Below are 25,309 nucleotides of genomic sequence, written 5' to 3'. Positions count from 1 at the left end.
CTCCGAGACAATCAGAAGCAGGGATACATTCCAGGATCAGCGAGCATGGCGTGCCACGCGAAGATCTATTTTCGGACAGCGCAATGCAGATGATACTTTTGACAGGTGGTAGTGTCAATGTCAACGATCCTCAGAATGAAAAGGCAAAGAGATGAGTGACATTGTATTGAGCAAATTTTGTTTACCCTCAGGGCTATGTTGTATATTGTAGACCAATCATCAAGTGTACTCAGTCGTTTCATGCCGACTTTGCTCGCCCCTACAACATAAACAAAGAAAGAACTTGATGGATAGCGCTAGATCGACGCGAAATCCACCTCGTTGCCTGGCAACGATGGATGATCGTGTGTTTGTCATGGTTCACTGGATCAGTATGTTGGATGTGGTATTCCCTCACAATACAACGTACATTTAAAGGTACATATATAGTAGCAACCCATATTCAGCGTAAGGGTTGATTTTTGGAAATTCAAGGAGACTACTGGGCTTTTTTAATTCTTTTGCCGTGATCAAGTGTCCCCATGCGGGCCGTTGAAGAGTGGGGATTGTGTCTCTAAAAATGCAAAATATAAAAAATTCAATCTTGACAACCATGAAGATAGGTTGTAGGAACGGTTGATTCAAAGTGTTGTCAATACGTATACTAAAAGAAGGTCGGGAAAAAAAAAAAAAAAAAAAAAAAAAGCAGCCCCAATTCTAAATGAATGCATCACTCCAGAGAACATGGGATACCTTTTCTCCAAAGCCCTAAGATTGTACTAAATTTATTGGATTCATTTCACCGTATAACCAAACGATAGCTGGAGATAGCAGCTTGCCAGCTACGGTGAAGCGCCCCCTGCTACGCGAATAAAAGTCATCCATTCCCTTATTCCCCTTATTCCTCGGGCTGGTGGGCGGATCGACCTCCTTTCCGACCGGCTTCCTTGGCTCTCGGGCTTCCTGGCTCGAATTTTCCACGGGAAGCGTGACCGCCTTTCGAGGCAATCTCCCTCTTCAGTGGGGTGAGTTGGGTTGTATTCAAATTGCTTTCTGCTTTTTTACTGACCTGCTTGTTGGGATCCATCGAAGCGAATCCACCGTGGTGGCTAGATTGTCCACCCTTTCGAGCAATGTTCTCGACCTCTTCGTGAGGTCGGTTGTGGAAGTTACCGGGGTTTGGGTTGTCGACCATTATGATAGGGAGATATGGACAGAGTAGATTTTGTAATCGTAGATGGGAAATGTCGAATATCGGATTTTGAAGGCTATGTTCATGGTATATTTATATCTGCAACGCCACGAGGTATCTGTGGCCAGATGCGATGGAGTCATATTGACGTCTAGTCAACCGCAAGTTGCTACGTTTGCCTCCACTGAAGACTGGCCCATCGCCTCACTACGATCCATGTCCGAGGGGTTAAAGAAACATTCCCCAACGCCATGAGAAGGGAAAATCAGTGCCCAGGTCCGCTGGTTGTGAGTGTTCGTTTGAGGCTCAAAGTAGGTCGGAGCTTCATCTTGAAGGAAATCGCGCCCCATTGGAGATCAACTCGTTTGGTCATTACCGTTAACCCCATAAGCACACAGGATCTGCAGACCTAGTCAAAGATTCCAAGCTGTCTTAAACTAGCCCTGCAGATGAACACGAAGCATGCCATCAAATTTAGACAGTGGCAAGGAATAATTGAGAGAAATCAGGATTGGCGACATGGCCGGTGAGGATGTTTGTATCCTGCTAGCATCAGGGACTAGGAGGCAAGGTAGGATTAGGGATGTAGACCTGCTGGGTGTCTGAAGGACACTATCAAAGTCAGGAAATTAATGGGGCCTGACTTGAATGATAAGTTCCCATGATAGCTCGGCAGAGGCACTACGGGGAATATTATTAGATCTAGGGGACTTATCGCTAGCACAAGTCTGCTAGGAGCTCTCACATCTTTCCAACCACGCATGCAACTTGAGGCTGACTTCTAGATAGACTCAAACAGAAGTCGACCGAAGGCAAAAGGTACCGCGGTGTTGAAAGTAAATCGGTTCCAACCAGACCCAAAGCCCAACATTCCAAGGTGTCTACGTCGATTTTCGTCATGTCGGCGGAATAGTGGGCTGAAGATCTTTGTGGATCACCGCCTCGGTACTAAGTTAGCGAACCAAATAGAACCTGTGATAATGAGAACTAATTTGGAACCGAAGTACACAACATCCCGAAAAGAGTCCAGATTATTGCAGCCCGCAAGGTTCATCCCAACGAATTTTTATTTCGTAGATGGATTAGGCATCCCCGATTTATCAGGCCACTTACGGAAGAGGTCAGCGAGATGATCGATGGGGGCCGTCAGAAGCCCCACAACTGTCTCGTACGGGGGCTTGTCTGGTGCACTAGGGTGAGCACGCGAAGGGACGAACATCTTCGTTCGACCGAAGCTCTTAGAATACTCCTCACTATCCTCTTGAGTCAAGGCTTGCTCCAGTTTAGGTAGATCGTCATTCTCCTCCTCTTTGATATGTTCGGTAAGATTCTCCATCAGCTCCCTGACAGTAGGAACAAACTGCGCATCTGACGGTGTCATTTTTTGGAACGCCTTCAGTTGTTTTTTAACCTAGACCCATCACATCACGTTAGCACCATGATAGGTAGCAGCTGAGCCTTTTAAATCACCTTCAAGTGTTGATCACGGTCTTTATTGGCCATTGCCACGCCCTCGGAGAGTAGTTTCTCAAAGAGAGGATAAACAATCAGCTCTTCTCCAATGGAGTGTCGAGCTAACTCCCAGGTAAACAGATTCTGGAAGCGAGTCTGTTCATCCTCATTCTGGGAGGTAATTAGTTTGCCATAATATGATTCAATCTCCCGGTGGTTCTTTTTGATTGTGTCGATGATGCGGGGTGCCATGGCGATAGGGGAAGTTGCAATTGCACGTCTCTGAGAAACGCGGGACTCGAGTTGACTGAAAGGAAAGCTCCTTGATAAACGAAGGGCAAAATTCATCTTAGCCTTGGAAGGGGAGATACACGACAGCAACCTCAGCAGGGCTATGCCTCTTTTATACTAGATGCACGTATCAGAACAATTAGATGCAGGGCAAGTCCGCATTTGTCTTCCTGCGGACTACATCATGCTGACGTGAAGTGAATTTAGTATAGCCATGAAATACGTGATATTTGCTGGGGATCCTATTCCAGCCTAGACAAACCCGAAAGAGAGAGATCTTACGTCTAATGGATGTAATGGGTGTCACATTTCTAGAATGCTAGGGCTCATCCGTGGCTATGCTCTTGGCTGTTTATGTAATCACCTGTGATTAATTTAGGCCATGTTCTATAGTCCTGATGGAACTATACGTGTAAGCAAATAGCTATCCCGCTTATTGAAGGTACCTCAAACGGAACCCGTGTATGGAAAATGGAAACTACTACCCAGGCTCAGCGGCTATAATCGTCAGCCACCGGCGTTGGGGGGCGCTGAGTCTCCAAAACACGAGAGGCGAAGGGGGAAAGCAAACATAAATGGGAAAGCTAGTTGATTTTAGCAAGTCAATCTTGACAAGTAAGTGAGATAGGTGGGCAGGTAGTAAAATTTTGTTCGGCAATGATAGGCAAATATCCGATATTTTGTGATCGTTCAATTGCCTTCATGTGAACTCTTTAACGGGTTTCCAAGACATCAGAGTTACCACTTGTGGACTTGTATACAATCACAGATAGAACTATGTATTCCAATTGAGTACCATTTTCTACCAAACACCGTCGGAGTTTACTCCAAACCCAAAATTATTCGAGCAGTTTGATACCAACAGAGAACATTAATCCAAATCAAACCACATCGCACCGTGCCTGCGCACAAATACCATTCACGGCGGTGCCTAGTCCACGGGCATCTGATGTCTGGTATTCAGCACAGTCAAATGGCAAATCCAACTCAACGTTAACACAGAACAATAAGGGACTATAGCATGGCACATGCTCGGTCGAACGGGAGTCAATCACAAACGGAGAGCAAAACCCCCCCTCGGACCCCTTTCGTCATTTGGCAAGTCCAGCACGAACCATTTCTCTCAGTTAGCATCAACACGGATCTTGAATTCCACGGGGGATGTGGAATTGAAACTAGGATTGCGGTTGGTGAGCAGAGGCCATACTCATCTTCGTGTGCTTTGATCGCTGCGGTGCAGGTTGCGCTCGGGGACTGTAGGTATATGCGTCCTGGGGAAAATCTAATATTGATTGAAATATGGATTGTAGAACAGAGCAAATTTAAGACTGCATCTCTTGCAGCATAAGATGATTGTGTTATAGAAACGGTAGAGGCATCGCCAACCACCCGGACAAGTGTCCAGGGTGCTCCCGCCTCTTGGTCTCCTATAGGATTAGCTCGGTTTGGAATCGTATGCTTCGGCGCCGGAATTGGCTGCAGAGCGTGTTGTCTCGGACGTTTAGGCTGAACTTCCACTACGGGGGGGGGGGGGGGGGGGGCAAGCTGTGCCACAATTGTAATAGCAAGTGGAATTTTCGCACGCTCTATACCTGTACTAGAAGACGACTATAATGGCCTAGCATACGGCATGTAACCATTGCTCGGCCATTTCTCATATGCGACAACAAGGATGTCTACTCTTATCCACTCCGCTATGTCCTGAAGTGAAGATGAGTATACTATTAGACTGAAAAGCGTCTGGGGTGGACTTCAAAGAACGCTCATTAAACCCCACGACCATCCTGGTCCAGTCTGTTTAGCCCATTTTTCGCCAGTTGGTCGAGTAATCCCCCGCACCGTAAGTTGTGGGGATTGAGCGGAGAAAAGCAACTAATTTCTGAACATGTCTGATCCTTAGACGCATAAAAAGTTCTCATGGAACATCTTAACACCAAAATTCCGCAGAGAACCAATCGTAGAGATTCACAGGTCACAAGAAAACACGGCGGTGTGCCAACAGTATTTTATCCGGACATGATTAAGTACCAAGATGATAGTTCGAAGGTTGCTTGTACCAAGAGGGACAGATGGCTAATTGGGGCCAGACCCCTAGATGACGTCGAGGATAGCGCACTGATACTCTGACGCACAGACCGCGGATTTATTTTTTTTTTTCATGGGAATTTCCTCCCCTAAAAGAGCTTCATGCAGGATGCCTCCCGGGAGATTGGGAGATTCCGTACAGAGTAGTATTATAGTATTAGAGAGTGTCACAGTATACTATATCCACAAGCATTTATCTATTCACCACACTACAAACAATTCTGTTTGTATGTACAAAATAAAGTCGGAGTGCATGGAGTTTCCCGAAAAGAAGAGAAGGTCCATCCACGGACACAGTTTTGCCTTTTTCTACCGTCAACTGGGACGAACTACAAAAAAAAGAAGGGAAAGGCAAATGTAGTACTGGGGGGAATCCCTAATAAAACAGTTTCCAAACAGTTAGGAGTTTGGAGGTGCCGAGCTGAGGGGGAGATGATTGGAGGTAAAATGGCACATAGGCAGGGCCAGAGTAGCCTCTATACATGGATAGTCTCTCTACGGAGTACTGTAGATGAATCTCAAGTGTCGGAGCCGAGGAAATCGGGTTCCAGGAAAAGAAAAAAATAAGAATCATCATACGTTGGGCAACCATGGTCGGCCGTTTTCCGTAGGTATTCTCACGATGACTTCTAGTTTAGGCTTATTGCCTACATGCTTGCCGTACTCTGTCATCCATGTCAACTCCTCTACTTTTAGTCCACGGGTAAGTCGACGTAAAGACCCAAAGCCCAGTGGCAAATCCGTCACTGGGAAAGAACAAAACCACCTACATACCTACTCTATTTATATTCTGTAAAATTATATATACCCCGTAGTCTTTAATAAATCCCTCCCTAGTGAAGATGTTAGACTCATCTGCAAACAGCCCGGAATTTCAGAGCTGATAGCCCCACTATGTATGAGGATTACCGTTGATATCAAAGATTTCTATAAAATAAAGATCGATTGAAACACGTATGGAGTGTATCTATTCCATTTTCCAATTTTTTTTTTTTTTGGACTCATTTTTGATCGGCCATTTGGGCTTGTCAATGGTAAAAAAATTATTTGGGTTCTTGGCGTCCCGATCATCGCTCTGCCATATTACCCACCCAACCTCCCCCCCCCTTCGACTCTTCAACTCTCCCCTCTTGTCGCAGCTTCTCCATCTTTTTCTCTTTCTTTTTTTAAAAAATTCTTACAGCTGTTGGCTGTCTTGCCTTTCCTTTCCACGTTTACTTTCGGATATCTCACTTTTGATTGATTCCGATCTCCCTGCTCCCCACCCCACCTCCACCCCCGAGAATTGGCCATCCGAACGAGCCTAACCCCAAATTATTTATAGCATCTGTTGCAACGGCACTCCTTTTTTTTGAATCCCCACGTGTGGATGTGGGATCGTCCAAATCCTCGTGCAGTAGCAGGTCTACCTCGTGTGCTTCCCCCCTAAGGCGCTAACCCGCTGTCCGGTACACGGTTTCCGTTGCTCATTTGTCGCCATCCCTATTGATCTCACGAAAGTAATGCCGACCTGTTCGCGCATGCCAACAGAGCTTTTTGTCAGCTCACCTTGAACCAATTTGAACGAAACCTCCCCCCCCCCTCCCCCCACAACATTAAGTGTCGAATTGGAGGATGTTCAACTAGAATGCTCAACTGCACTCTCGGCACAGCTGCCTCGGCCCCCTCCCTTTAAAAAGAGTACCATAGAAGGAAGAAAGGAATATGACAGAAATTCGGTCCTCGCAAGCTGGTCTGGAGGATCCGGATCAGCTGGCTCGGAATGGTCATGTCTCAAAAAATCACAAGCGGATTCTCAGCCGATCCGACGAGTCATCGCAACTAGCATCTGCGTCGACCGAACTTGAGTCTCGTCTTCCATCCAAATCATCTGTGGAACAACCATCTATTATCACCGATGTGTCGGAAGCTGCTGCGACCTTCCGTCAGGCTTTCCCCGGCCTTTACGGTGCCCGGACCCCCTCGAATCGCTCGTCATCGAGTTCGCTACAAGCCCTCAACGAGGGCATCGTGGTCGACGTCCGCTCGGAAAGTGGAAACATTGGAAGGGGCACTCGACACGCTTCGAGACACTCGGATCATCAATTACCTGTTTATCCCGACCAATCTTATGCTTCCCTCCAGTCCCAGGTGCATCCCACCTGGCAACCACCCCACCTCACAAAACCGGATTCGCTACCTAGACACTCCTATGCCCGTGGTATTCGTACCGCGGGCAACACTCCACTGTCGAGTCCCGGGCTCTTTTCCATGAGACACTCGCGTTTGGGAACCCCAACCGCGTCGGATGATGACGTCTCGACGGGAAGTTCACTTCTCCATCCGTCACACCTTCAACCCCCAAAAGAAACACACACCGCCGAAGTGGATCGCGATATGATTACAGGAAACAAAACCATCAACCAGTATGAGATCCTTGAAGAGCTTGGACGGGGTGAACATGGCAAAGTGAAACTCGGCCAGCACGTTGCGACCAAACAGAAAGTCGCTATCAAGATTGTCCAGCGCTACTCCACTCGCCGTCGGTTAGGCAAGTTGGGCAATCCAGAAGACAAAGTGAAGAAGGAAGTGGCTATCCTGAAGAAGGCGCGGCATCCAAATGTGGTCAGCCTGCTCGAAGTCATCGATGATCCGAATCGACAAAAGGTATACATAGTGCTAGAATATGTTGAAAATGGCGAGATTGTTTGGCGCAAGAAGGGTCTACGAGAAATTGTCCACGTCGACAAGCTACGTCTTGAGCGGGAAAAGAATGGAATCCCAGACACCCCTGCGTTCTTGGAAGAGAGCCACCAATTCATTCGAACTGCGCAGCACCTGCGGCGGCAACGCGAAAGGGCTCGTGAGCGGATTGAAGCGCAGGCTGCGGATGCCCAGCAAGGGCCGATTCCCGCTTGGAGCTTGGAGCACGGTGCGGAATCTTCCGACGAGGAGGATGACGAGGGCGGTCTTCCTATCAGGAGATCATCTAGCCGTTCTGTTGCAGTAACAGATGACTCAAGCCCATCCTCTTCCCATGACCCGTCTGTAAATGCCGTCGAGGGAAGCATGTACGGCTCCTACTCAGATTACCCGTTCGAACGACGTTCCAGCACAACCTCTAGTAGCTTTGGTTACGCCCCCTCTGAACCTGAGTGGTCTGCAGAGGGCGATGACATGGCCTTCGTTCCTTGTTTGACTATCGCTGAAACCCGCAGCGCATTCCGGGACTCGGTTCTTGGCTTAGAGTACCTCCACTACCAGGGCATAATCCACCGGGATATCAAACCAGCCAATTTGCTCGTCACCAGCGATCATCGGGTGAAGATCTCTGATTTCGGTGTTTCCTACCTGGGGCGCCCAATGCGGGAAGAGGAAGAAGAGCAGGTGGGTGAGACCGATGCGACGGAGTTAGACGATGCCCGTGAATTGTCCAAGACCGTTGGCACTCCGGCTTTCTATGCCCCCGAGTTATGTTACACTGGCGATGACTTTGTGGAAACCATTGGGTCGATCCCCAAGATTACTGGTGCGGTCGACGTTTGGTCGCTCGGTGTCACATTGTATGGAATGATTTTTGGTCGCCTACCATTTGTTTCGGATGACGGGTACAGCATGTTCCAGACTATCGTTAAGAAGGAAGTCTTCATTCCACGGAAGCGCCTTGTGCCCGTGATGGATGAGGCGTCCGACTCCAATCAGTGGAATCTGAGAAATGATGATGAGCTTGTCTATGAGGATATCGACGATGAGCTATACGATCTACTCATGCGTCTGTTAACCAAAGACCCGATCAAGAGAATCACCTTGAAAGAGATTAAACACCACCCTTGGACACACCATGGTCTTCCCAACCCTCGAATTTGGATTGAGGAGACTGACCCTGGCTATCAAAGTAAGGGGAAGCGAATTGAGGTCTCGAATGAAGAAGTCACAAGCGCTGTCAGCAAAGTCCCATTCATTCAGCGGGTTCGGTCTAATGTCGCCAAATGGTTCGGCAGCGGTCGATCGAAGGACAAGGAACACCGGAAGCGCACATCAAGCACAACACCGTCTACTGAGACACTGTCCTCTGCCTCAAGTAACAGCACATTCGGGAAAACCTCCCGCGACAGCCGCCGGTCCAGTTTGCGAGGGGACGAGGAATTATTCCGGCCACTCAAATTTGGCAATCAAGGACACCCCCTCGCCCAGAGCGTTACTGCAAGCCCGGTGGACGAAGGCGACTGGGCATCTTATTTCGATGCCGTGCAACCAGCTGCAGCAAACCTTGCGGCTGCGACCAAGCTCGCCACTCCACCTCCTACCGTGACACCCCGACCTGGTCCTCCTCGTCGCGCAAAGTCTTCAATATCTACAGCAGAATCCACAAAGACGGCCAAACCATCCAGCTTCGATGTCCCATCAACTGTTCGGCCACTTTCCATCATCGAGGCCCTAGGACCGGCCAATCTCGGTAGTCTTTTCAGCGGTGCTGCTCGAAGGGCATCACGAGGCAGTCGCAGTCGGCGCACTTCTCCGTCTGGCGATTCAGGATCTCTGCATGGAGATGGAGAAAATCGCTCTGCTGAGCCTAGCATTGCTGTTAGCAGTGCATCGGCTCATGGTCAAGTGCGGATCCCCGGCCTGTGGCATGAGGAGGAACACCCTTCTGCCGATCAAGTGGCCCCTGGTCACGCAAACCGGTGCAAGCGATCTTCGCGTCTCGAGGATGCATCACCTGCAGAATCTCTTAACCTCACAAGGGATGCACTCCTACGCCGTAGGCGGAGCGACATCGAGGCAAACGAAGGCGGTACCTTAAGAGTTGATTATGCGATGTATTCTACTGAATCGCTCCTCCTGCCGCCCGTCAATCCACCTAGCAATCAAGGATGTCCCGACAACACCAACAATCGGCTGGCCGCCTCCACCTCGGCTACCATCTCTTCATCTTCTGCTGACGACTTCACCAGTGGCATGTCCCAGAGTGCCTCCCACCCTAGCATTCCGTCGGTCGTCTCCAACGCATCGTCTCTTTCCGGTGATGGTTACTCGGTCAAGGGCAATGACTTGGCCGAAGTGCCCTCCATGCTCCGAACCGGAGAGACACTCAAACCCCCTCGTCCGAACTCGCCCCGGTCGTCCGAAGAGGACGAGTCGAGATACTACTGCGATGACGAGGACGAGGATGAGTCGGAAGATGAAGGCCTTGTGATTGGAAAACGCAAGCCGCCTCCCAAGGCTGCTCCATCGGACATTCCGTCCTAGCTATCGAACTGAAATGTGGCCGGTCCCGATCAGTCCAGTCCGTCCAGTCCCCCTTTTGAACATTTGATCCGCCTGCCACACCACCTTTACCAGTCCCATACGATCTACCAACGCTTTCTCCATCCCTCGACGCTTCCTAATAATACCTAGTGAAGTTGTTGTATATCACCGAATATCGTTCTGATTCTCTTTCCATTCCGGTTCCCGGCAGGCTGATATATGGAAATTGTTCCTAGAAATTGTTCCATACATTCTACATGGTCTGTACATATACCTGAACTCGCATGGTCATCCATTGATACCTCCTTGCGAAGATTTCCCCGGTGCCTCCGACCAGCCCCGTCTGCGTTTCTGTTTCTGTTTCTGTTTCTGTTCTGTTGAGTTCAGTGTCTGTGACTATGAATCCCGCAGTGCATTTCAGTGTTTTCTTCTTCTTATTCTTTTTGTTCTTCTCTCTTTGTCTTATGCATGGATGAAGGGCCAGAACGGTTTTTTTTAACTGTATGTAATGTTGACTTTGTCAAAACCGGAAGATTGGGTTTTAGGGCCAGATTTTGGATTCCTTGATCTTCAAGGACCTACAGAGTCTGTGTCTCTTGGGGAATTTGGGCAATTGCGACATGACTGATATATGATGCTGGGAAGCGCTAGCGTGTGATGAAGAAATGAAACATTTGGGGCTTGGGGACTTTTGATTCTATCCCCCTGAGATCAACCTGTTTCTCATCCATTGTAGAATACTCCGTATTTAGATTGCATGCCATATCTCGTCATAGACGGAACAATCCTTTCAATTCCTCCAGTGGGAGTTTCTCGTGGGGTTTTATACTCCATGTCTCACTTTGAAATTCCAACATTCTACTCCGTACTTCCACCAATGATAATCTCAATGGATTGCAACCTTAGCCAGTTTCCAGTTCGGGGAGACTCAAAAAAAGGTTCCGGGAGACTTGGCAACATTGCTTACATACCCTTACGGGGGGAGACTCCCATTTGGTAGATTATATAATCACCTGATGATGGTTAACTGGTTAACCAACCTGACTAGTTAGCTGTCAATCTTTGTTTTGACTTTTATTTAATCCACCTATCTTCTTCTTGAGTTTCTTCATAATTACAACACAATCTATAGCAGCGTTCATAAATTTTTCTACCATGAAAGGGGTAGTAGGATCAGCAGAGAAGGAGCTTTAATTATATTAAGGATTTAATAGTGGTAAGGAAGGAACGTCTATATATTGTAATAATTATTGTATCAACATTGTATTAATATAGCATTAAAAATTGTGAACAAATAGTTTAAATTGTTTTATATTATTAGATTGTAAAGGATGATTCCCGGTGCAATTCTGCCCTTGCAGTCTTGAACCCTAATTGGTGCTTCAGGATCCTCTGTTGCAGGATCCTCTGTTGCATGATCCTTTGTTGCAGATCTTCTGTTGGAGGATACCCTTTGCTTCTCAGAGTCTAGGGTTTATTCAATGTTGAACACTCCATTTCCGTTAGTAGCTCAGAGCACCCAAAGAAGCATCATCGTGATATACGCGAATAGGGGGTATCCATGAAGGATCAGCCTTGGAGGAAGAACTTGCTCGTGACAAGAATTAGTCTTTGGATGAAGAATACTATCCGTTGCTTCCTGTTACCACTATGACCTCGCCTGACCAACCGGTCCAGCCCCAAACTTGCTATCAATTCCCTATACATTCTGTACATGCATTGTTATTATCAATATATGCTTTAGAATATACACCCTAGGTTCTGAGATATCACCGGTTAAGATCTAACTACCACTCTTAATACTACCGTAAGCCCTTTTAATAACAAATTTCATAGACAAAGGAAAGATATCGTTATAACCAGTTTTTGCTGTAGATAGAAATTCTCTTTACTCTACGTTGTGGAGGTAAAGTAAACAGAGTAATCCATTGACAGTTTCATTAACAGTGAGTAAATATAGGATAGATGATTGTGTTAGTTAATATTGTAAAGATTAGCCGTATTTAAGTGTGAGGTTTTAGACCAAGAAAGCTGAATACGTGGTATGGTTGGACTAATGAAGATCATATAATTTAATCTCCATGAGTCTTCCTGCGCTGATAGCCTAACCTTGGCCACAGTATCTGAACCTTCAAGGCCCAATTATGCATACAGATCGTTAATTTCCATGTCTCACCGCCAGTTTTACCGCGGAAGATTCCTGGTTGTAGTCCGGAAAAATATCTCCTTCCAGTCAAGTGCGAGACGTAATGGTGGGAATATTCGGAGAAATTTGAAACTCAATCCTATATAAACACCAGAAAGTGCCATGTAGGAGAGTAGATAGAACAAAAGCAGCCCAGTCTCTACAACCAAACAGCTTCTTTCTGCTTCACAGGGCCATCGATCTGAATTGACTTTGCTCGGCTCTAAGAAGTGGTTGCCCATCATGCTTCCCTACCTCTTCCTAGCTGCCACTCAGCTCTTCGCCTCAACATCCGCCGCATTAACCTACAGAGGAGCGGATGTCTCTTCCCTCCTCATCGAGGAAGGTAAAGGGATCTCTTACAAGAACCTCGCCGGCACACCAGAAAGGCTGGAAACCATCCTCTCGGCCAGCGGCGTCAACACTGTTCGCCAACGCTTCTGGGTGAATCCCAGCGATGGATCGTATAACCTGGACTATAACGTTAAGCTCGCAAAGAGGATACAGGCACAGGGGATGGGCACGTATCTCGACTTGCATTACAGTGATTACTGGGCGGATCCAAGTGAACAGGTAAGAAAATAACCCCTCCGTCCCTCCCCCCCACGCAGAGTGTTTGATCTAAGAGCTGACCTACTTCTTTAGAGCGCTCCCTCGGGCTGGTCGAAAACGGACATTGGAGTCCTGGCTGGACAAGTGTACGACTACACCCTGCACGTATGCAACACGTTTGCGGCCAATCATCTCGATGTGGAGATCGTCTCCATCGGTAACGAAATCCGCAACGGCCTGCTATGGCCCCTGGGAGGAACAAGCAGCTACAGCAACATTGCACGGATTCTGCACTCCGCCGCGTGGGGTGTTAAAGACTCCAAGCTGGCAACCACTCCCAAGATCTTGATCCACCTCGACAATGGCTGGGACTGGGGCTCTCAGAGGTACTTCTACGATCAAGTCCTGGCATCCGGATCTGCACTCCTCTCCACGGACTTTGACTACATTGGTGTCTCTTACTATCCCTTCTTCTCCGAGGATGCGTCGCTTGCTTCGCTGAAGACGAGTCTTGCGAACCTGCACTCGACGTTCAAGAAGGAGACGCTAGTTGTTGAAACGAACTGGCCGGTTTCTTGTCCCAATCCTGAGTTCCCCTTCCCGTGGGATCTTAAGGACATTCCGTTCTCGGTTGCTGGACAGCAGACTTTCCTTCAGAGACTTGGTAACGTTGTGGAGTCTGTTGGTGGGTTGGGTGTCTTTTACTGGGAACCTGCTTGGGTTGATAATGCTGGACTTGGAAGCAGTTGCGATGATAACTTGTTCTTCTCTTGGACGAATGATCAGGCTAGGGCTAGTCTGAATACCTTGGGTAGTCTGTGAGAATTTCATCGACATCGGGATCCCATCCAAGTGATGAATTATACAAGGTTTTAGCCCTGTCACCTGATTCGATAGATCGAATCAAATACTATGGCAATTTATATTTAATTAGGCAACAATCAGAAATTTTTGAATCGCAGTACAAAGTATCGACAAGGCAGACTGTTGAAGTATGCCTTGGCCAATAGTTTATATCCGTTGTGCCTAAATAGGACTAGCGTCAATGGGCCTCAGCTGGGTGGCTGTGCAAAAGCTAAGGCCAAGTTCTTTTTAGCGTTGAACACCTCCACTTTGGGAGATGAAGTGCTTCACGGCCTAAAATTTTGTAGATTCGACAGGCAGCACTTTTTTTCTTCTTCAATTGAATTTACAAGAACATGCATCTGTATATAAAAATAGTCTGTGTTCGCCTATCTGTTATCAGAGTGGACACTGATAATGCCAATGTGGGGAGAGACCCATTTGGGGTTCTTTTGCAGGAACTTGGACGGAGTTATAGAAGGAGGTGGGAACTCTTTCTCTGTCTCTTTAAGCTTAGGCACCCACAGGGGAATAAGATGGGGGAAATGTAGGAGTAAGAAGAGAATTGTATGGGAATATCAGGCATTAAAAATATCATCAGTTTAACTCCAAAGTCAACTTCGCATGGACAACACACGCGTGTTTAACCTAGACCGCCTTGCGCACGTGAAGACGCCTATCCTTCAACTCCTCCCTCATTTACTCTTTCATTGCGGACCTCTTTTCAAATTTAAGGTATCATTGCTCTCAGGGATGATGAGGCAATCTGGCGACCGCTGACAACTAGTTCAGAGGCTCTCATTCGTGTACTGGACCCTACCCTGACCCTTGCGAATGACATCCCACCAAATCGTCAGACACCATTCTCCCTACATCACTAGGCGTCCACGACCCTGGCAGATTTGCTTGCCTAATCTGCCCTGTCGCTAAAGATCTGCGCTATATCCGATTCGAACTCCACCCCTCGTCCCTGATAAAAGCTCCAGCTTGGCGCTCGTAAAAGAGCCCACAGCCGCGCGCATTCGCAAACATGGCCTCGCATGACCAGAACAACGGTACAGCCTACTGCCAGGGTGATATCAAGAATCGGAGCATGAGCCCTTCGTTGCACGGCCAACAATACCATGACACCAACTTAGGTGGTTTAGGAGTTGACCCCTCCATGGCTGCTTATTCGACAACCTCCTCCTTTCACAACCCCGACGGTAGCATTGGTGGTGCTGAAGCATATGGGTACCCAAGCTACCTTGCTGGGACGCCCTCGAGTCAGGCATTATCGCCGACGGACCAGAGATTTGCTCCAAGCATCAATACCAATAACATTCCGATATCGCAGTCCTTCGAGACAAGCCTGGTCAATCAGCTTGAGCACTCTTCGACAGGACTCAGATCGATGCAGGGCGAAGAGAACTTCTCCAGTATGCTCAATTCCAATCACTCGGAATTGGACTTTTCTCTCTATCAGAATCACAGCCCCAACAGCGCTTCTACCCCCGAGTATGATTCTTCCTTATTGCTAGACCCGCAAATGCACCAGCGCCAGTCAATCAACCAAGCGATCAACCCCGCTGATCTAGTCAGCCCCATCTCTAACCCTTCATTACCATCGCATCCATCGTCGCAAGATCAGCAGCATTCCTCGCCTGGCCCCATGTCTCCTCCAGGATCCACACCCAGTGCATACTATACCCCTCGGCATTCACGACACACTTCCCTCGACCCGGCTACTGCGGCATATTTGACCGCCCAGCCAGGTCCAGACTGGCAGTCAGTTATGAATAATGTTTCCTTCCAGGGCCATCGACGTGCACCGTCTGAAGTATCCGAGGTATCCTCGGCCAACCACTCTCCGTATTTGTCTCAGCACGAATTCGATAGCATTGAGAACAACGCGTCGCCTTCTTTGGCTCCCCAAAGTGATCCAAGTCTTTACGACAATGGCCTCGGCATGGAATCATTCACGTTGTCAGAGCAGCATCAGCAGGGGATCAGTCCGCTCCACAGCCCTTATATCTCTCCGCAGTTGATGCCAAAGCAAGGGAGGGAGATGGTGCCAAATAATTCGTATCTCACCCAATTCCCCTCGGCGCCGACAGACATGTACGGAATACCCGAAGAGGATGTGATGAACATGAGACATTTAAACAATGTTCCGGGCGACATTGGTCAAGCTTCACAGATGGCTCCTCCTTCGATCAACGTTGAGTTTGCCCCGCCATTGCGGAATCCAAACTTCGATACATCCAAATCAACGGCAGATTTCGACTCATTGAGCCCTCCCGCTATGCGTAAGTGTTGATTTACAACCGGTTTGGTTGATATTACACTAACGAGAACTTAGGATCCCGTGTTCGTAGTAAATCTGATCCTTATCACCCTGCTTCCCGCCCACGTTCTCCTGCAAGTTTAGCAACAAGTCTGGAACCCCGCGTGTCTGTCACCCCACGATCCTTGTCACCCGCTGGATCGGTTGGCTCTCACTCGCGCAGTAGCCCCAGCTCACGAGATCCCTCGCCTTCACGATCAAACCGACGACTCTCCACCTCATCAATCGAGAATCGGAACTACATTCTGGATCTTGCCGATCCACAAAGACCCGGAGCAGCACCCGGAGAGCCGAAACGAATCCAGAAACACCCAGCTACCTTCCAGTGCACCCTATGTCCGAAACGGTTTACCCGCGCATACAATCTGCGATCCCATCTCCGCACGCACACCGATGAACGACCATTCGTGTGCACAGTGTGCGGCAAAGCCTTTGCTCGGCAACACGACCGCAAACGGCACGAAGGCCTCCATTCTGGCGAAAAGAAATTCGTCTGCCGCGGCGAGCTCTCGCGAAGCGGACAATGGGGCTGCGGCCGCCGCTTCGCTCGTGCAGACGCTCTGGGCCGCCACTTCCGCTCCGAGGCAGGCCGGGTGTGCATCAAGCCTCTTCTGGACGAGGAGTCGCAGGAACGTGACCGCGTCTTGCTAGAGCAGCAGCAGCAGCAACAGCAACAATCACCAACTAGCCATCTCCAGCCAATTCCCCAGCCTCTCGTTATGCCCAACATGCCCGGCATGGATGGGCAATCAACGGGCAACTTTGTTCTTCCTGCTGCTCTTCTGGCGCAATACCCGGCTCTGCAGACATTGCAGTGGGACCAGATTTCGGCTGTGGGTGATGATCCGGGTGATATTGGAGGGCGGAGTAGCTTTGATGCTAGCTCCGGTGGGGAGTTTGGCATTGATGAGGATGATTCGGGGATGGGTGGTGGCTATGGTAATAACCAGGGGAGTATGTACGGTGTCAACAATTCTGGTCAGATGTTGGGGGTCAATTCTGGGAACCAAGGCTACTCTGATCAAAAGTGGACTGGATGACACTGGTATGTTTTGCTTTTATCTGTTCCCTACCTCTTTCTCTCTTCCTTTTCTCTCTCCCTGTTTCAGGTTTCAAAAAGGATATTGCATTATGCAATCCACCTGCATACAGCCGGTTCTTTTGTTCTCAATTCCGTCTGTATAGAACGGCTTGTTGGCGTTGAGATATAGGATGCTCTCGGGGATGTCTACGGATCCCTGAAAGCTGGCAATCAGGCGATATGATTGTCTTGGTGTTTTGCTTTTGCGTTTTCTCGCCTCTAGATATCGGTGTTCATTATGCCATCTTTTGGTCTTTTTTGTTTCATTCTTATTCTCTTTGGCTATCGACTTCTCCTTCGAGGCAGTCACTGTCCTATCCATCCCACTGCTTTTGAAAGAACCAGGCACCACGATGCTTTTTCTTTATGATATTCTCATGCTTATTTCATGCCCAGCTGCTTCTCTTCTTTTCTCTCTCTTCTTCTATCATGACTTCTGTCTCGGTTTGATGTCACAGCTTCAAAACTATATACCATGACATGCGATGAATGGATTGAACCCCATCAGATGACTTGGCTCTCTTGGCCTAGTACTTTTTGATTACTCTACCAATTTCATCTTGCGCCACTTACGCCCCTGAATCAAGAAACGGTAGAATACAGATCACATTGGATATCATCTAGTCAGCAAAACAAATCTAAAACCACCAAAATTCACCATATACAAGGTGAGGGACTACTATAATGCAATCCACCCAAATCATCAACTCCAGATCGAACCCAACAACCTATTTTTATGGTGTCAAACCAGTCTGGCACCCATTTCCATCTGCTCCACTCTCCCTCTTCAAGAGGAAGCCTTCTTGGCCAACAAGTTCAGAGCACTACCAGCAAGGATGAATGCACACTGATCCTTACTGAAAGTGTGCTGAACCGGAACATCAAACACCTCCCCAGTCTTCAGCTTAGTAACACGCAGCTTAATCTCGCCTTGTCCACCAGCCTGCAGCACATCATAAAGACCAACGGTATCAACCTTGTCACAGGCATCAATACGATCATAGTCCACCCGGTTCGCAAATGTAAGAGGCACAACACCCTGCTTCTTAAGGTTCGTCTCGTGGATGCGGGCAAAGCTCTTAGAAACAATGACCCGGCCGCCGAGGTAGCGCGGCTGAAGTGCAGCGTGCTCACGCGCAGATCCCTCGCCGTAATTATCCTCTGCAACAACGAGCCACGAAATTCCGCGCTCCTTCCAGGCCTCCGCTAGCTCCGGGATTCCGTACTTCTTGCCGGCTTCATCGTAGGCGACATTCGTCTCGCCAGTTGCGGCGTTGACGGCGCCGATCAGAGTGTTCGCGGAGATGTTGGGAAGGTGGCCCTTGTACTTGAGCCATGGGCCTGCGGCCGAGATTGTGTCCGTCGTGCACTGGCCCTTGACCTTGTACAGGACCTGGAGACCTGAGAGATCGCCCTCGGGGAAGGGAGCGAAGGGCTCGAGGAGAGCGAGGCGGTCAGAGGTCGGTGAGACGATGACTTCACTGCTTGCGTCTGGGACGGCGGCTGTGGGCAGGAAGTTAGGGTTACCTTCTTCGAAGCCGGCGCTGGGGAGGTCAAAGCCGCGGGGGGGCTGGAACTTGAAGGCTGAGCCGTCTGGTGCGGTCAGGGAGTCGGTCATGGGGTTGAAGGTTGTGCTGCCGGAGTAAGCGAGCGCGGTGACGAGTTCCGGTGAGGCGAGAAAGTTCATTGTTTTCCGGTTGCCGTCGTTGCGGCCGGGGAAGTTACGGTTGTAGGAGGTGAAGATGGCATTATCTTCGCCCTTGGGGACGCCGTCTGTGCGCTTCCATTGACCGATACAAGGGCCGCAGGCGTTGGCGAGGACGATACCACCAGCTTCGGAGAAAGTGTTGAGCGTTTGATCGCGGTCGAGAGTGGCGCGAATCTGTTCACTGCCAGGGGTGATGAAGAAATCCGCCTTGGGCTTGAGGCCTGCTGCGGTGGCCTGCTTGACGAGATCCTCGGCGCGGGTCATATCTTCGTACGAGGAGTTCGTGCAGCTACCGATGAGGCCGGCGCCGAAGGTCTCGGGCCACTTCTTCTCGCGGACGGTGTCAGCAAATTTAGACAGCGGCACCGAAAAGTCGGGGGTGAAGGGTCCATTGATGTGTGGCTCGAGCTCGGACAGGTTGATGGTGACCAGCTGGTCATACTCGGCCTTGGTGTCGGCGCGCAGCAGACTCGAGGGGCCAGCGGCAGCAACCTCGGCGGCGGCCTCGGCGACATGACCGCGGTGAGTCGACTGCAGATAGGGAACCATGCTAGGCGAGAAGGGGAAGACCGAGGTGGTAGCACCCACCTCAGCGCCCATGTTACAGCAGGTGGCCATACCTGTGCAGCTCAGAGTCTCGACTCCAGGGCCGTGATACTCAAGGATGTAGCCAGTACCACCGCGGACAGTCAGCTTGCCAGCCAGGGATAGGATGATATCCTTAGGCGAAGCCCATCCGCTAAGCTTGCCCTCGAGGCGAACACCGAGAATCTTGGGAGCCTTCAGCTCCCAGGGAGCATCGACGAGCGCATCGACCGCATCGGCACCACCGACACCGATGGCAATAGCACCAAGACCACCTCCGTTGGGAGTGTGGCTGTCCGTACCAAGCATCATCAATCCAGGGGCGGCGTAGTTTTCCAGCACGCTCTGATGGATGATACCGGCACCCGGAGGCCAAAACTCAATACCGTAACGCTTGGCAGCACTCTCCAGGAAGTCGAAAACCTCGCTATTACCCTTGATTGAAGCCGGTAGATCGGTATCGGCACCGCGCTCACCGACGATCATGTGGTCGCAGTGGATGCTGGCTGGGACGGCAGTGGAGGGAAGACCGCAGGACATGAATTGAAGTAGAGCCATCTGGGCCGAAGCATCCTGCATGGCGACACGGTCGGGCTTCAGCTTCAGGTTGGCCTTGCCTCGAACATCGCGGCCATTGTTGGTTCCGGTGAGCAATGACTCTTCGGCATTGTCTAAATGGGCGTAAAGGATCTTTTCGGCGAGCGTGAGGGCGCGGTCGGAGCCAAGGACCCGGCGGACCTGTTCAAGGTTGCGGACGAGCTTGGGATATGGAGGCATGCGGGAGGAGGAGGCCTCGGTGGCTAGGCCACGGGCGAAGAGCCGTTGTGAGGAGAGCCGTGTGGCCATCTTTATAAGGTGTTAGTTTATTTAATTGAGTTGCCCTCGATGTTTACTTACGCCACGAGAGGCAGAAACCCGCTGCCAAACAAGCTGGCTCACCATCTTCACTGATGTCAAGCTGGGAAAGGAACTGGGAGAAGATGATCCTTAATTTTTCCCGGTTATACGTTATTTACATAGGCTCTGATTGGTTGGTTGTTCCGATCTCGGAATCCAGGCATTGTGTGGGGAAATGGCTTGTACAACCTCGGACCTGTACGGAGTACATCTCGCCAACTATTCACCACTCCGCTGCTGATCTATGTTATATATCTGGATCTGAGGTATGTGTTTTTTAGTATGATTTTTCATACTTCTGTCACATTACAGAAACTTATGCACTTCAAAGTTTTGTATCCGTGTCAATGCTGGTTACTTATTTCGTCTCCTTTGGCTTCTAGACCATAGCCGACAGCTGCTGGGGTGTGCTTTTAATTCCTGCAATCCAGAATGAAGTAGCCATAGGGCCACGAGTTACATTCACCTTGAAATTGCCGACTTGGCCTTCGATTTGATGGTGCTAATTTGCTGGAGACATGTCAATGATGAAAAGTCCGTGTGTCACTGTCACGATTCAAACCTGTCGAAGTGTTGCTGTTAGAAGTTGGGTCAACTAACCGAGGGATATTCCCTAAAGGTCTTGACTGTGTAGGTTCTTAATCTGCTTCTTCCTCCCAGGTCGCTTTCCAAGGGCCATATATCCAGAGAGGGCAAGAGCCCTAGTGAAACTTCAACCTATCTGGCCAACAATGAGTGACAACATTCACTTTTGTAACTGCTACAACTCAGTCAATTTTCTAATATGGGCAATACCAACAGCAACATCAATCTGAAGTTTCCTAAATCTGCGAAGCCCGACCAAGACACGCGGATTGGTATTTCTCGGGTGTGCTTCGTGAAGACTGTACAAAACGATGGGGCTGTCGTGAACGCAGGTGTAGATGCTGCGAGAGGCCACGAATGACTGGTACGACAACAGATGGGGTCTGTGATTGAGGCCATGGTACCACAGCATGCAGTTGCTGCCTCGTGGCTCACATCCTTGGGTCATTGCTTTAATCTTCGCTTCGCTAGAATTACAAAACTGCCCAAGGAAAGCTCTACTGTGGGTATTCTTAGTTGAATATCATTCGGGGCAAGAGATAAGAAACTAAGATCTCCTAAAATCATTCGTCAACAGGGAGAATCAATTGAACTGAAAGTAAACCCACCAGAGGACACCTATCAGAGCACACCGAAGTGCCCTCGTTCCCAAGACAAATGTCAATGCCATACCATCTCAAACGCCCATCATCACAGAAAGAAAAAGAAGAGAAGACAAGGTAAGACTCTGATCATACAATTAAAGACCACTGCATGCTAAAGGCATATCATGGCCACTTCTTCATCGGTACAAATTCACAAATATTGGAGGGAAAAAAAACATTGGCCGAGAACCAAGAAAAAAGAGGGATTGGTCTAAAAAGGCTGTAGTTTTAAGACTCGTCATCCCCGTCGACCACTGCGGCACGAAGCTCCCAAACCAAATCATAGCATTCGGCAAGCAAATTATTAACACTGCCCTGGCCCTCCGGGATATCTGGACCCACGTAGAATTTCCCATCGACTCGCATGTTGTCAATCGAGTTGAGCTGTTTCGGTCAGCTTTTGTGAACCAACAGTGTAGACGGTTACATACCTTCATGCTATATGGGTAGAGTTCGCGCGAATTCGCAACACCTCCAGACTCCTTCACTTCAATCAAGCACCGACGAAGAGTTTGAAGTTGGTTGTAGACTGGGAGTAGAGCTTCAGAGACAGGTTCTGATGAAATCAAAAGCGCAAAGATGTATGCATAACTACGACGAATAAGGTATAGGAGCGTCTAATGATGTGTTAGCCAGATCCACCAAAGAATGTCCGAGGATGAATCCTTACTCGCTGCGCGTGCAGATCCGCTGGCTGACCCTCGGCATCGACGAAATTTCCATTAACCCGTGCCTCGTCAATTCGGTCGAGCTTTCGTTGGTATACAAAGAGATCGGTCTCGCGCAGCGACCAAGCTTGTGTTACAGACAAACGATCCAGTTGGTTGCGAATTTCCAACAATCGTTCGTATTGATCTCGGAATCGCTCGTCGATTTTACCCTCTCTGTATTTGAATCAGTCGATGTCCGGTTGACCCGTTGGCAGGCTAGAACATACCGCTCGAGCACAATTTCAGTCCACCGCCAACACCTGTGAATCAAAGACTTGAGGCCGTCCTGCCCCGCAAGAACATTTCCCTCGTCATCCACAAAGTTGCCTTCCTTTACTGTCCTTTCGATTTTCTTCAATTGTTCTCGAAGAGCATTTACCTCCGAAGCCGAAAACTAACAATTCAACCATCAGTTAGTGCTAATCAGATGGATAATGAAAGCATTCAATGTCATGCCTTTGTCCGAGTGTTCACAGCCGATGTCGACCGTAGAATTGAAACTAGCGTCTCGTGTGTCTGCGCCAAAGGAGGAGCCAGTACGGCAAGACCGCTTTGCAACTTCGCCAGTGATTGTTCGCATTGCTCTAGGCGGCTTTCCAAGAGTGTGAGAAGAGCCGGTGAGTATGTGTTGCGGCCACGCTCAAGAGTTTCCCGTGTGGACTCTAGTGTCTTGGTGATAGAGTTCAAATCCTTTGAGCCGTAGATTCCAGCCTCTTCAAGATGGTCGAGCAAGCGCTGCAAAGTGGTCAGTATCCAGAGCACAAACCCCACAAGAAAAGGCTGGAAGAAATCCTAGGAGCAAATACCTGGATAGTAGTCGCCAAGGAGTATCTAGCCAAATGTCAGTCACAGTCATAAGATGGTGAGGTAAAGACATTGTCGCTCACACTGCGGGAGCTTCGTTGTTCTTTCCAACAGTCAAGAACAGCAGGGAAATCAGCTGGAAACAATCATCCAAGATATAATCCACTATCACTGAATGTCAGTCGCATCCCAGTCGAGCGCGTGATCTACTGAACTCACGGCGATTGTGTACCAAACGGCGATCTTGCTCTTTACGAACCGAATTGAGCTTTTCAACTTCTGCGATCACTTCCTCGTAAAGTGGTAGGATGTCGCGGGACTTTATGTATGAGGATTTATCCCGTTTGATTAGGAGCAGCGCGTCGCGGGTTCGGAGCAGGTTTTCAAGGATGGGCTGCTCCCGCGGATCCAGCGGGACCAGGATAGCGGGGGACTCCATGGTGAATATACGTATGCACGTTGGAATAAGCAATATTGAGGTCAGGTTGAGCAAAGGAAATAAGTTTCTTTGAAGGTAAAGACAAGTATGACTGATCGTAAGTTTGAACCCCACCGGGATGTGATGTCAATCAATGAATGGATCGATTGATAGCGAGATCCTGCAGATACGACCACATCGCACGGGCCCCGCTGCAGTTCGCTGGGGGATTATGTCATCTGGGTTCAACTCCATTTGCGGCTTAGCTCCAAGTCACGAGGAGGGAAATCGACTAAACCTGATTAGTCCAAGCCCTAAGCGAGGGCTTTTTCCCACACACGGCGCGTTTGCCCTGTTCGGGTGTCTATCATTGGCGTTCTCCTCTCTTCTTCTTTCCCATCCCCAACTCTCTTCAAGACACCCAGTCCGGTCAACACCACCCGTCGACATGTCTACCGCCGAGCTCGCCTGCTCTTACGCCGCCCTCATCCTGGCCGATGACGGTATTGAGGTCTCCGTACGTATCCAAAATTCCTTGATTTGGGTGGAACAGTGGAGGCTTGAAGATCGCACTTGAAGCGTTGTTTAAAAAGTGTGAAATTGAGCTTTGGGACAAATACAGCAAGCCGCTGCAAAACCACTGGGATCGAACAACTATTATGCGAAAACCATGACTGACTTTGAATCTTCATCCAGGCCGACAAGATCCAGACCCTCATCACTGCCGCCAAGGTCCAGGAGGTTGAGCCCATCTGGGCCTCCATCTTCGCCCGGGTAAATACCTGATCCCATCCCACAACCCGCGCCAAAACTGCAACAACCCGAACATGGTCGCGCGCGACAATTATTTAAGATTCGATAACTAATGCGATTTTCAACACAGGCCCTCGAGGGTAAGGACATCAAGGATCTCCTGACCAACGTCGGTTCCGCTGGCCCCGCTGCCGCTGCCCCCGCTGGTGGTGCTGCTGCTGCCGCCCCCGCTGAGGCCAAGGCTGAGGAGAAGGAGGAGGGTAAGTTTCAATTACAACCCTCTGGTTTGTTGATTCACGGTACTAATCCCCACTACAGAGAAGGAGGAGTCCGATGAGGACATGGGCTTCGGTCTCTTCGACTAAGCGTCTTATCTCCGTATCGAATTTGAAAACTCGTTTCCTTTTTCTCTATTCCTCAACCTCTTTCCCCACTGCCGCATAGCGGCTCCCTCGACGATTCTCTATTGTACTCGATACTCCACGACCCCCGTTACGACCTAGAACCCGGGGAAGAAAAAAAGAAAATTAGCAAAAGAATTCAAACGGACACGGACATTCAATGGAGACTGGGTGCTCGGTGTGCCTTCGTGTCATAATGTGGCCAAGGTAGACTGGATCGGATGCCGCTGCGATTCCGAAACTCTTGTTGCTTCCAGGATTTTAGGGGAATTGAAGAAAGACGTTTGGCACACTTCTTGATTTTTCCACGATCAAAGTTCTGCTTTGGTCTGGCGAGTAGATGTATGGTTCGTTTTCTCGCCCTCCACATGGATCAGCTAGATTAGTTTGCTCGGTCCTTGTGTTCCGTCTGTTATGCGACCATGATCCAACAACGAATGCCGTCTGATTCTTATACGGGGTGCTTCTTCGTAGGCCATGTGACGTAGTTCTATGGGGCTGATCGTCGATGTTGGACCTTTCTTATATGGGTGTTTGATATCAATGTGAGCTTCCGTAAAAGCGCATCAGGTACTCATGGTTCTCGCTC

At 49.2% G+C, this 25,309-nt stretch overlaps 8 protein-coding genes across 8 annotated transcripts; 4 read left to right on the top strand and 4 right to left on the bottom strand.

Moving 5' to 3' along the window:
- Positions 1-877: 877 nt before the first annotated feature.
- On the bottom strand, positions 878-1,174 carry Pdw03_4539 (Conidiation-specific protein (Con-10), putative; the record flags this gene model as incomplete). Its single annotated transcript, XM_066100772.1, has 2 exons — positions 878-994; positions 1,049-1,174. 2 exons carry the CDS (start codon positions 1,172-1,174, stop codon positions 878-880), a joined length of 243 nt encoding a protein of 80 aa, XP_065956172.1.
- Positions 1,175-1,800: 626 nt separating this feature from the next.
- On the bottom strand, positions 1,801-2,875 carry Pdw03_4538 (hemerythrin/HHE cation-binding motif; the record flags this gene model as incomplete). Its single annotated transcript, XM_014675558.2, has 4 exons — positions 1,801-1,852; positions 1,917-2,052; positions 2,285-2,582; positions 2,642-2,875. The coding sequence occupies 4 exons, from the start codon at positions 2,873-2,875 to the stop codon at positions 1,801-1,803; spliced, it is 720 nt and encodes a 239-aa protein (XP_014531044.2).
- A 3,828-nt stretch (positions 2,876-6,703) lies between these two features.
- Positions 6,704-10,228, top strand: Pdw03_4537 (Serine/threonine protein kinase, putative; the record flags this gene model as incomplete). The annotated part of the gene is made up of 1 exon (XM_014675559.1): positions 6,704-10,228. The coding sequence occupies one exon, from the start codon at positions 6,704-6,706 to the stop codon at positions 10,226-10,228; it is 3,525 nt and encodes a 1,174-aa protein (XP_014531045.1).
- Positions 10,229-12,656: 2,428 nt separating this feature from the next.
- Pdw03_4536 (Arabinogalactan endo-1,4-beta-galactosidase GalA) lies at positions 12,657-13,787 on the top strand (the record flags this gene model as incomplete). Its single annotated transcript, XM_014675560.1, has 2 exons — positions 12,657-12,986; positions 13,059-13,787. The coding sequence occupies 2 exons, from the start codon at positions 12,657-12,659 to the stop codon at positions 13,785-13,787; spliced, it is 1,059 nt and encodes a 352-aa protein (XP_014531046.1).
- Positions 13,788-14,838: 1,051 nt separating this feature from the next.
- Positions 14,839-17,174, top strand: Pdw03_4535 (C2H2 transcription factor Crz1, putative; the record flags this gene model as incomplete). Its single annotated transcript, XM_014675561.1, has 2 exons — positions 14,839-16,096; positions 16,150-17,174. The coding sequence occupies 2 exons, from the start codon at positions 14,839-14,841 to the stop codon at positions 17,172-17,174; spliced, it is 2,283 nt and encodes a 760-aa protein (XP_014531047.1).
- An 828-nt stretch (positions 17,175-18,002) lies between these two features.
- Positions 18,003-20,450, bottom strand: Pdw03_4534 (Aconitase/3-isopropylmalate dehydratase large subunit, alpha/beta/alpha, subdomain 1/3; the record flags this gene model as incomplete). The annotated part of the gene is made up of 2 exons (XM_014675562.2): positions 18,003-20,354; positions 20,406-20,450. 2 exons carry the CDS (start codon positions 20,448-20,450, stop codon positions 18,003-18,005), a joined length of 2,397 nt encoding a protein of 798 aa, XP_014531048.2.
- Positions 20,451-21,862: 1,412 nt separating this feature from the next.
- Pdw03_4533 (Uncharacterized protein family UPF0662) lies at positions 21,863-23,587 on the bottom strand (the record flags this gene model as incomplete). The annotated part of the gene is made up of 8 exons (XM_014675563.1): positions 21,863-22,018; positions 22,066-22,251; positions 22,305-22,518; positions 22,572-22,738; positions 22,801-23,079; positions 23,151-23,175; positions 23,232-23,313; positions 23,368-23,587. The coding sequence occupies 8 exons, from the start codon at positions 23,585-23,587 to the stop codon at positions 21,863-21,865; spliced, it is 1,329 nt and encodes a 442-aa protein (XP_014531049.1).
- A 427-nt stretch (positions 23,588-24,014) lies between these two features.
- Pdw03_4532 (ribosomal protein P1) lies at positions 24,015-24,684 on the top strand (the record flags this gene model as incomplete). The annotated part of the gene is made up of 4 exons (XM_014675564.1): positions 24,015-24,083; positions 24,263-24,340; positions 24,450-24,579; positions 24,638-24,684. The coding sequence occupies 4 exons, from the start codon at positions 24,015-24,017 to the stop codon at positions 24,682-24,684; spliced, it is 324 nt and encodes a 107-aa protein (XP_014531050.1).
- Between the last annotated feature and the right edge of the window lie 625 nt (positions 24,685-25,309).

The sequence above is a fragment of the Penicillium digitatum genome, chromosome 1 (genome assembly GCF_016767815.1).
Source record: "Penicillium digitatum chromosome 1, complete sequence".
Lineage (NCBI taxonomy): Eukaryota > Fungi > Ascomycota > Eurotiomycetes > Eurotiales > Aspergillaceae > Penicillium > Penicillium digitatum.
The sequence above is the reverse complement of the archived record's forward strand: the minus strand, read 5'-3'. Positions and strand labels throughout refer to the sequence as shown.